The sequence below is a fragment of the Sitodiplosis mosellana genome, unplaced genomic scaffold (assembly GCF_009176505.1).
Source record: "Sitodiplosis mosellana isolate CC-2019 unplaced genomic scaffold, AAFC_SMos_1.0 Smas_scaffold_68, whole genome shotgun sequence".
NCBI lineage: Eukaryota > Metazoa > Arthropoda > Insecta > Diptera > Cecidomyiidae > Sitodiplosis > Sitodiplosis mosellana.
In genome coordinates, this window is record NW_022595310.1 from 47 (window position 1) to 11,147 (window position 11,101).

The 11,101-nt window shown below is 36.3% G+C and overlaps 3 protein-coding genes across 3 annotated transcripts; all 3 read left to right on the plus strand.

Annotated features, from left to right (window-relative positions):
- Positions 1-263: 263 nt before the first annotated feature.
- Positions 264-8,594, plus strand: LOC129570685 (uncharacterized). The gene is made up of 12 exons (XM_055450383.1): positions 264-408; positions 1,071-1,288; positions 1,388-1,484; positions 1,570-2,560; positions 2,625-2,756; positions 2,828-2,994; positions 3,821-4,020; positions 4,106-4,514; positions 4,579-5,257; positions 5,326-5,457; positions 5,528-7,525; positions 7,722-8,594. The coding sequence occupies exons 2-11, from the start codon at positions 1,077-1,079 to the stop codon at positions 5,695-5,697; spliced, it is 3,189 nt and encodes a 1,062-aa protein (XP_055306358.1). The 5' UTR covers positions 264-408; positions 1,071-1,076; the 3' UTR covers positions 5,698-7,525; positions 7,722-8,594.
- On the plus strand, positions 7,739-8,446 carry LOC129570686 (uncharacterized). Its single transcript, XM_055450384.1, has one exon. The coding sequence runs from the start codon at positions 7,739-7,741 to the stop codon at positions 8,444-8,446; it is 708 nt and encodes a 235-aa protein (XP_055306359.1).
- Positions 8,595-9,119: 525 nt separating the features above from the next.
- LOC129570684 (uncharacterized) lies at positions 9,120-10,123 on the plus strand. The gene is made up of 2 exons (XM_055450381.1): positions 9,120-9,182; positions 9,278-10,123. Exon 2 carries the CDS (start codon positions 9,300-9,302, stop codon positions 10,020-10,022), a length of 723 nt encoding a protein of 240 aa, XP_055306356.1. The 5' UTR covers positions 9,120-9,182; positions 9,278-9,299; the 3' UTR covers positions 10,023-10,123.
- The last annotated feature ends 978 nt before the right edge of the window (positions 10,124-11,101 follow it).

Genomic DNA, 11,101 nt, shown 5'->3' on the forward strand with positions numbered 1-11,101 from the left:
GAAAAGCTCACACCATTGCAAATATTTTCAATTAAAACAGCATGTTTTCACTAGAGAACGCTATCGCCAAGCTTTCAATCATATCAATCAAAATATCACGGTAAATAAACATATAATGCGTTATAAATCGATTAATTGTTATTTGTATTACGTTCGTTACACAGCATTTTTTCAATGATGATGATAACAAAGGTTTCGAGATACTTATGTGTGTATTTCTCATTAATCAAGTGTCCGTACCCAAGTGTTTACCATTATCAAAACTGTTCAGCCTAGACATCATGATGACGCCGTTGAGATTTAAAATACATAAATAGTCGGAATGGCTTCAAAACGGTGAACATTTGATGAGTGTAGCTTCAGTTTACTCCCAGTCGTCGAGCTGATATCACTGAATGTTCTAAAACCGTAAGTGAAAGAATCATTGTTATCATATACATCAAAAGTTAGCTATTTCATTATCTCTATTCAATGAATCAGACATATAAATTTTGCTTGTAATTCGTTAAATTGTTTCAAAATACTGTTGGAAGCCACAGAACGAATCGGATTTTTTTTTTCAAAATCGTGTGCGTGTACCCAAAATTAAGTGTAATTTCGAATAAATCCGATCATTTTTCGCGACATTTTTCAACCATTGTTATACTTTGGAATGATTTGCGATTGTTCTGAGTAATTTTTGGTGATGAAAATTGCAAATTTAGGAGAGAATCATCATTATTTGACAAGGTCATGTACTATGTTTGAACACACGATATGTTATTTTGAAAAATAAAGCTTAGCATCTGCGCAGAAGCGTGAATTTTATTCAATTTTGTTGTTCTTAAATTCTCATTCATTCTCATTGGATTGTACATTCATACGTGGTGTGCAATTTTAGTTGGTTCAGTCGTAAATGAATAGAGCACGTTGGACAAACAGTGACTTGTGATATTGTTCCTATATAAAATCAGATAAAGTACCTGTGGACACAGAGTGATTGTACACATTCTGTGAACGGGTGCAGAGTGGTTTGATAGGAGCTCGCGTTTACTGAAAAGTATTAAATTCATATTATCACTTCCTTTCAGGTCGATATGATAGGCGAGATACTGCTTTTTGCGGCGATTTCTTTGATCTCGTATGCGTTTTACAAGTGGGCAACAATCAACAATGATTTCTTTGAGCGTCGAAATATCAAATATTTGAAACCAAGATTTTTGGTTGGAAACACTGGCGGATTATTCTTCAATAAATACACAGCAGCGGCATTTTCTCAGAAGCTGTACCAAGCCTTTCCTGATGAATCGTAAGCTATATTTCAGTATTTATTGAAACAAACCAATATTTTATACAGACAAATATTGGTAATATAAAGGAATAATTTCATGTAATAAAACTTTTACAGGATTTACGGTATGTTTGACTTCCGTGTTCCACAGTACATACTTCGTGATCCGGAGGCAATTAAAAAAATCGGGGTCAAAGATTTCGACAGTTTTGAGGTTAGAAGATTTTGATCACTTAAAAAAATTATTGCTCTATCAACTTTAAGTCAATTTGAATTAATAACAAGAATTTTATCTTTAGGATCATCGTACGTTCACCGATGAAAAAACAGACAAACTATTTGGCAATAGTCTATTTTTTATGAAAGGCGAAAAATGGCGTCAAATGAGAGCGACACTAAGTCCGGCATTCACCGGGAGCAAAATGCGACAAATGTTTGAGTTGGTTACCGAGTGCACCGATGATGTGGTGAAACACTTTTTGAACAAGGTTCAAAAGGGCGAGAAAATAAACATCGAAATGAAAGATTTCTTTACTCGCTACACGAATGATGTGATTGCATCTTGTGCCTTTGGACTTAAAATCAACTCGTTCGAAGATCCGACGAACGAATTTTTTTTGAATGGCAAGATCATAATGAACTTCACGGGACTTAAACAGCTCTTCAGAATTGTAATCATAAACAAATTACCAGCTGTGGCACGCGCTTTGAACATTAGCTTTACCGACCCGCCGATTGCAAAATCATTCAGAGACACGATTTTGGACACGATGGACATTCGCAAGAAGAATAACATCCATCGTCCAGATATGATAAACATTATGATGCAAATTCGTGAGGGTACGCTAAAGCTGCAGGCCCATGAGAAGGTAAAAGAGAAAGAAGGTTTCGCGACGGTTGAAGAGTCCGAAGTTGGCAAGGTGGCAGTAAATCGTGCGTGGAGCGATGATGAAATCGTTGCACAATGTTTTTTGTTCTTTGTGGCGGGTTTTGATACGTCATCAACTATGTTGATGTTTGCTTCTTATGAGCTCGCCGCCAGTCCAGACATTCAACAGAAACTCTATGAAGAAATCGTCGAAACCGATCAACAACTCGGTGGGAAACGTATTACATACGACGCGATTCAGAAGATGAAGTACTTGGACCAGGTGATTTGTGAAGTCTTGAGAAAATGGCCACCAGCAATCCAAGTCGACAGAATCTGCGTGAAGGACTATGTTTATGATGGTGGCAATAAATTGCAATTCAAAGTTGAAAAAGGAACTCCATTCCTTATCCCAATCTATGGTAACGAACAATTGTTGTGGCTTCTAAATTGAAAAGCGTTCAATCAAATTATTGATCTGTGCAGGTATTCAGCATGACCCGCAATATTTCCCACATCCAGAAAAGTTTGATCCCGAACGTTTTTCCGATGAGAATAAAGACCGTATTATATCCGGCACTTACATACCATTCGGAATCGGACCAAGGAATTGCATCGGTGATTGCATAAAACCAATTTTATTTTCGTTCAATTGAACTAATTTTTTTTTTCGAATCTTTAATTTTCAGGCTCACGATTCGCTCTCATGGAAATCAAAGCGATTTTGTACTATTTATTGTTGAACTTTTCATTTGAGCCAAATGCAAAAACAACGATCCCAATTGAATTGATACGATCACCATTCAGTTTGTTGCCAAAGAATGGAATGCACTTGGAATTGAAACCACGCCATAAGTAATTCATCACCGACTTGAGCACTGAGCAGGAATATGCAAATTACGTTTATTAGTTGATATGTGATTGAAACCATTTGAATATTGCCCATTGAGCAAGATCAACAAATCAACACATATTTAATATGTCATATTACTCTAGTGCATTTGAAATGTTTATATATTTAGACGAATTCAATAAAGAAATCGCATTTAAACATTCATTTCGGAGTGTTACTTGTTGATTGTTTCATTAGAACGTTTTTTAGTCGAAACATTGTATTGTATCGACAGAAAAAGGTGATATTTTTCCCTTTTTCTCAATTTTTTTTAAATTGATAATAAGGAAGTGTCTGCACTCGAACGCATTTGAAGTATAGTGTTATCGAAATCGAATTGAATAATATAATAAAGTCTTACTTGGCACAGGTGGTTCGACTATCATTCTACCAAACGTTTGATATGCCTACTACTTAAATGACTATCACACTTATGCATGATCTTAATAAAAAATAATCATGATATTGCTCGTATTGTTGTTGTGGTTGCGACCTTGGAATATTCAAGCGCGGACCTAGCTCAAGTATAGTAATCTCGTGTAAATATTGAAACTTGTGTTTGTCAGCTGTTCAAATGTATGTTACACCAAGGAATTGCGACTTTAGTACATATATATATTCATTGAACAACGAGAATGATGTCAGATTGTTTTAGCGCGCAAACAAGGTATACGCCAAACAGTGAGTCGAAGTGAATTGCATTGTATTGGATCAGAATTAGGTGCGATTGCAGTGGAACAATAATTTGCTAAGTTAGTCTAAGAGTATTTTTTTTCATCATATATTTTAGATCACAATGTTGGTTGAATTGCTACTGTTTGCAGTTTTGATTTTGTATCTATTTTATAAGTGGGCGACAGTTAACAATGATTTTTTCAAACGTCGAAATATCAAACATGTAAGAGCAAAGTTCTTACTCGGCAATATCGAAGGGAAAGTCACAGCAACTGAATTTGCCACAAAAGTATACCAAGCATTTCCTGATGAACCGTAAGTTGATTTTGAAGCCAGTTCAGAATTGCAACTGATATTATATTAAAATGGAGAATAATAAGAAAAAAAACGTTGATTATAGCTTTAACGGTTTCTTTGATTTTCGTGAGCCGATGTTCATTATTCGTGATCCAGAGATAATAAAACAAATCGCGATAAAAAATTCAGATCATTTCGAAAATCACCGTGCACTGTTCGATGAGAAAGCCGACCGATTGTGGAGTAATACGTTGTTTTTCATGCAGAATGAAAAGTGGAGAAATATGCGAGCCAACTTAAGCCCAGCATTCACCGGGAGCAAAATGCGACAAATGTTCGAGTTGGTCGCTGAGTGCGCTGACGATGTGGTGAAACACTTTTTGAATAAGGTGAAAAATGGCGATAGGGTCAATCTTGAAATGAAAGACTTCTTTACTCGCTATACGAATGATGTGATTGCAACTTGTGCCTTTGGCCTGAAAATAAACTCGTTCGAAAATCCAGAAAATGAGGTATACTTTTTTCAATTTTAATTATAATTATTTTTTAATTTCTTTAAAAAAAATTATTTTTTAGTTCTACATTGGTGGTCGAGAATTGATGAACTTCACTGGGTTAAAGCAAGCTGCAAGGTATATGCTTGTAAGTATAATGCCAACTGTGGCTCGTGCTCTCGATATTTCTTATGCCGATGCGCGTGTTTCAAGGGAATTCAGGAATACAATTTTGGACACGATGGACATGCGCAAGAAAAATAATATCCATCGACCAGATATGATAAACATTATGATGCAAATCCGTGAAGGAACACTGAAGAATCAAACAGACGAGAAGGTAAAGGAGAATGAGGGATTTGCAACAGTTGAAGAGTCTGAAGTTGACAAGGTGGCAGTAAATCGTGCGTGGAGCGATGATGAAATCGTTGCCCAATGCTTTGTTTTCTTTGTCGCTGGCTTCGAGAGCTCGTCAACTCTTCTGAGTTTTACCTCCTATGAGCTCGCCGCCAATCCAGACATTCAACAAAAACTCTATGAAGAAATTATCGGAACGGATCAAGAACTCGGCGGGAAACGTATTACATACGATGCACTCCAGAAAATGAAGTATTTGGACCAAGTGATTTGCGAATCGCTTCGCAAATGGCCACCATCAACGCAGGTAGATCGCGTTTGCAATAAAGACTATATCTATGACGATGGTAACAAGACGAAATTGGAAGTAGAAAAAGGAACTGCAGTTCTATTCCCAATATATGGTAACGAAAAGTTATTGTGGCTCCAAAATTGAAAAGTATTCAGAGACAATCAAATTATTTCTGTGCAGGTATTCAGCATGACCCGCAATATTTCCCCAACTCAGAAAAGTTCGACCCCGAACGCTTTTCCGATGAGAATAAAGACCGTATTATATCCGGCACTTACATACCATTCGGAATCGGACCAAGGAATTGCATCGGTGATTGCATAAAACCAATTTTATTTTCGTTCAATTGAACTAAATTTTTTTTCGAATCTTTAATTTTCAGGCTCACGATTCGCTCTCATGGAAGTAAAAGCCATTTTATACTATTTGCTGTTAAACTTCTCATTTGAACCGAATGAAAAAACAGAAATTCCGATTAAATTGAAAAAACAAATCATAATGTTGATTCCAGAGAATGGATTGCATTTGGAATTGAAACCGCGCAAAAAGTAACGAAGAAATGTGTAAAATTCGCATTATTGAGATAATGATTGTCAGATCTTTAACGAGTAGTGCCGCTACATGCCTGAGATATTCATGGTTTCCGCCTTTCTTCGCTTCTAACTCCCTTTGACAGATAGTGACGTCAACAAATAATAACTACGCGCACCTCTGCCATAATCTCTTCCTCTATTCCATTTTTGTTCAATAAAATAATACAGCGCATCTGAATGGTCATGTGTTCAGACAATTATTAATTCCATCATTAATTGCACTTGAATATTGCATGAGTGGCATTATCCAAGTGTGAACAACATTCACAACAATGTTACACACAGAGAAATGAACCCGTGAGCATAAAAACAACGTATTGACTCTTCGCCGATGAATACGAAACGCAAAAAAATCGCCGAACAAAGTGAAACACCAATCTGTTATTGGATCAATATGAAGCATGAAATCGTTGGCTACTATTTTATTCACGTTGCGCTTTGTTTCGAAGCGCGGCAAGTGTTTCATTTTGTTCCAGTAACAGAACGTTGTATCACTTTGTTCGGCGACGCGCTCAATGTACTGTTTTGAAAAAATATGCATGATTTGATACAGTTTTGAGTCCATTGGTATGATGATTCATTTTAACACAACACCCATTCTATTTCGCTCACACTTACGTGCACTTTAACGTTGCTGAAACATGTACGTTCTTGTTTCTTTACTGCGCACATCTTTTTAACAGTAAAGCAGACTACTTTGTTATACGGGTAAAAATTGCACGTAAGTGTGAGCGAAATAGAATGGGTGTTTTGCGTCCGTGTTTTGGCCATGTATAGATTTCACTATATAAACCAATGTATTCACAGCGGCGTGAACCCGCGTTCCGAGGATTTCATACAAACTTCCCATGTAGACGATCCGAAATAGGCAACAGTCGAAAAAAAAAGTTTAAATTTTTTTCGATTTTCATATAGTATTTTTTTCTGCTCTATTGGTGTTATCGGCACATCGAAATTCGCGCTCCTTATCAGTTAATTTTCACTTCATAGACAAATCACGACCAAAACCACCATTAAAATGAATCATCATACCAATGGACTCAAAATTGTATCAAACATTTTTGTTTCAATTAAAGTGAAACACAATTTCTATAGTCAGCCGATATTTCACGATTCACTTTCAAGCGAACAGAATTTATGTTGCACTCGCACAAAACTGTATCAAATCATGCATATTTTTTCAAAACAGTACATTGAGCGCGTCGCCGAACAAAGTGATACAACGTTCTGTTACTGGAACAAAATGAAACACTTGCCGCGCTTCGAAACAAAGCGCAACGTAAATAAAGTAGTGGCCAACGATTTCATGTTTCATATTGATCCAATAACAGATTGGTGTTTCACTTTGTTCGGCGATTTTTTTGCGTTTCGTATTCATCGGCGAAGAGTCAATACGTTGTTTTTATGCTCACGGGTTCAAATGTTTGTATGTGGTAATCATTTGTATTCGGCAGCTCGTGAATGAGTCGAAAGTTATCAATGAAACAGTTTGCTTGCACAATGCACACACAGTTGGCTTTGGTCGTTCGAACAACAAGCAACAAACAGCGCTTGGCACAAGCTATACATAAATAACTTGAAAAGGAAATCTTTTGTTACAGAATTTGCTAGTGTGAAATTGATTTCAACTGTGACATTAATGTTCTTTACATGTAGTTAATTCAATTCCCGGTTTCACCGAATAATTTTTTGTTATTTAAAGCATAATTTTTATTGTGTGTAGCCAAGTAAATTGAAGTTGTATCCCGTCAGTGTTCTAATAAACGGAGAAAAAAGGAATTGTCAAGGTTGTTTTATTTTGTTCACATTTTGTTGTTGTATATTTTTTTCTAATTCTTTTCTTAGTATTGGATCAACAAGCATGTTTGATTGTATTTTATAATGATTTCGTGCCTCATGAAATTATTTTCAGATGACTTCCTCTCTGAATGAATAGATAATCCAATAATTTTACTAATACTTCTTGTTTTTTTTCCAGCGTAGCTTTTATATCGATAAATATGCCAAGAACGAATGAATACGGTCAAGCAATTGGCGAAGCTGTGCCAGGTTGGACAGCTCGACCATGGCCAGTAGATGTTACATTGAATGGACGAACGTGTCGTTTGGAACCGCTTGATCCAATCAAACATTCCAATGATCTCTTCGAGGCATACCTGTTGGCTCCCGATGGACGGGATTGGACTTATATGTTTGAAGAACGATTCATTGAATTGGAACCGTTTCGGAAGTATATCGAACGTATTGCAAAAGGTTCGGATCCAAAATATTATGCTGTCATTGATCTAACAACGGATAAGGCAGTTGGAATATTGTCATACCTGCGGATTGATCCAGCAAACGGTTCGATCGAAGTGGGTTGGATAACATTTTCACCGCTACTTAAGCAAACTGTTCAATCAACTGAAACGCATTACCTTTTGATGGCATATGCTTTTGATGAACTTGGTTATCGTCGTTACGAATGGAAATGCGATAGTTTGAATGCACCATCACGAAAAGCTGCAGCTCGACTTGGGTTTAGATTCGAAGGCATTTTTCGGAATGCTGTCGTTTATAAGGAGCGTAACCGTGATACGGCCTGGTTCTCAATCATCGACACAGAATGGCCGACCATTAAAGCTGCCTTTCAGGCATGGTTGAAGCCCGAAAACTTTGACAACCAAGGGAAACAAATAAAAACTTTCGTGGAATTTCGCGGAAATTGAAGAGATGCAGAAGAATGTTGACAGATTTTATAATCTTGAATAAAAATCAAGGGCAAAAATGTCTATTCATTTCTCTTAAAGATAGGAACAAATAAAAAACTTATACAATGTATTGTGTTCTAATCGGAATAAATTTTCAGTAATCACATTCAAGAGGTGTTTCACTGTTATCATGGTGTTATTAAATTAGTATCAGTGAACCTTACTTATGGTTTTTTCTTTTATTCAAGCACATGATGAATAAATGGTTTCAAATTCAATTTTATCTCTCATTTTTCTCCATTCGCTTCATGGATACGAATCGAAGCAAAAAAAACACAAATTTTAGATGAAATGTCATGGGATTATTTAATACGTTGGAATAGGTAGTCCGATAGGATGTTGGTGAAATGGTGATTCTATTGGAGTACCCTAATTTGCTCACATGGAGATTTGAATTCCGCTTGAAAATGTTCAATTTATTGTCCAATGAGTGTTGGTTTACCACAACTCTTATCAATTCTTTACGTGCATTAAGTGTATGCAGCCAATTAATTTCATATAAAACATTGTTACGTATCTCAAGCACATCGGCCACGCGCTTCACACGTAGCGCTTCACTTATGCATGACAATGTGTAGTTGTTACCGCATTTAAATTGATCATTCACAATTTGTGGAGCAGATTGTCGATGAAGACTCATGAATGATATCAGTTTGCTCGGGTCTTCCCTATATTCATCACGTTGATTTAAAATGTAAGTCACATTGCTAGTAGTGATAGTTAGAAATAATATTACAAAAAGTGATTATTTGGGTTCAATGCAAAGAAAAAACATTTAATTCGTTTTAGAGGAACTTCAGTCTCAAGAATAATGCCGCGCACCAATGAATATGGTCAAACCATCGGTGATGCTGTGCCTGGCTGGACGATTCGTGCTGAACCACAAAAAGTGACGCTAATTGGTCGCACGTGTCGATTGGAACCACTTGAGGCCAAACATACCAACGATCTATATGCGTCCTACAGCCAATCCAACGATGGGCGAGACTTTACTTACCTCGCAATTGAAGCGTTCAAAAATATCGAAGAGCTTCGCAACTACGTCGAAAAAACAGTGAAAGAACCCGGAAGATTTTCTTTTGCCATCATTCATGCTTCCGGCAAAGCTGTGGGAATGATTTCACTGTTGCGAGCCGATCGTGTAAATGGATCAGTTGAAGTGGGTCGCGTTGTCTTCTCTCCATTATTGAAACAATCCATTGCTTCCACTGAAGCACAATATCTTCTCATGGCCTATGTATTCGATGGACTTGGTTATCGTCGATATGAGTGGAAGTGTGACACTTTCCATGCTCAGTCGCGTAGAGCTGCCGAACGGTTGGGTTTCACTTTTGAAGGGATATTTCGTAAAGTGATCGTCGTCAAAGGTCGTAATCGAGACTCAGCATGGTTTTCAATCATCGATAGTGATTGGCCAAAAATAAAGGAAGCATTTCAAAAATGGTTGGCTCCCGAGAATTTTGATGCTGAGGGTCGCCAAATAAAACGACTACAAAACATACAAAAAAACATAGAGAATATTGTTTTTACATAATCAAAGTACACAAAAAACACGACTCAGTCCAAAGGTTAAACATGTTCATGTTTAAAATTGAATTTTCATTCTTTGGAATAAAAGTGTTTTACAAACGAATTCAGACAAAATATACAAAGTTATATAAAGGAATGTATCTATCATGCTTTATTTGGTTTAATTTTCAATTGCATTACAGCTAACTCAACGATTGTTCAAAATCATCGCTAAATTAGCTGTGTATGTATTCTCTAAGTGGCCCACTACGTACAATGTACGTCGCACATATTTGCTATTATGTTATATATAACATACAGTTGTTGTGTTGCTCGCTAAAACACTTGAAATAAATCAAAATTATGACACATAATATGTATGAAGTCAGTTCGAGTTGATCTCTCTAGCATTGAACATCTGACGACTTAAGTTGCGTGTAATATCATCATTGCGTGTAATATTGCAAATCAATTATATTGTCTCTGATGTTGCATTTCATTTCTATGTGATTGTTTTCGAATTCTATAAAGAAAATTCAAAGGCTATCAAATTTTTGAATCAAAATGTTGACCGAATCGTTGTTGCATTTCTTTATGCATTTTATAAATGTGTTAAAATCGACGATGATTGCTTCGAACAACGGAATTTCTCGTTGTAAACACTGATGGATTCTTTCTAAATAAATACTCAGTAGCTGATGTTGCGCAGAAACATAGATAAGGAAATTAACTTCGCATTGTTAACTCACAAGGATTGCAAATGAAAATTTTAGATGCAGAATATTTGCTATGTTTGACTTTCGTGTTTCACGGTAAGTAGTTCGTTTCGAAGATCATCCGGCATATACTGATGCGAAAACTGATAACTTATTCGGGAAACTTTTATTCTTCGTGAAAAGCGTTCATCAAGAGTAAAATGCGATTAAAAATATTCGAGCTGGTTGCTAAATGCGCTGATGATGTGGTGAACCATTTTCTGGACATTATACATTCATATAACCTAAACAAGGTAACATACAAGTAATAAGATGAGTAATAAGTAATAGGTCATCTTATTAAAGTAATAAGTAGGTGATAAAGTAATAAGAATTACATTTTTTTACT

What these genes read in the sequence shown, in the direction of transcription:
- LOC129570685 (XM_055450383.1), top strand. Translation starts at nt 1,077, where the DNA reads ATGATAGGCGAGATACTGCTTTTTGCGGCGATTTCTTTGATCTCGTAT. An exon ending in CAAGCCTTTCCTGATGAATC is followed by an intron (nt 1,289 to 1,387) that starts GTAAGCTATATT and finishes AAACTTTTACAG; the next exon opens with GATTTACGGTATGTTTGACT. An exon ending in AGTTCTATTCCCAATATATG is followed by an intron (nt 5,258 to 5,325) that starts GTAACGAAAAGT and finishes ATTTCTGTGCAG; the next exon opens with GTATTCAGCATGACCCGCAA.
- LOC129570686 (XM_055450384.1), top strand. Translation starts at nt 7,739, where the DNA reads ATGCCAAGAACGAATGAATACGGTCAAGCAATTGGCGAAGCTGTGCCA.
- LOC129570684 (XM_055450381.1), top strand. Translation starts at nt 9,300, where the DNA reads ATGCCGCGCACCAATGAATATGGTCAAACCATCGGTGATGCTGTGCCT.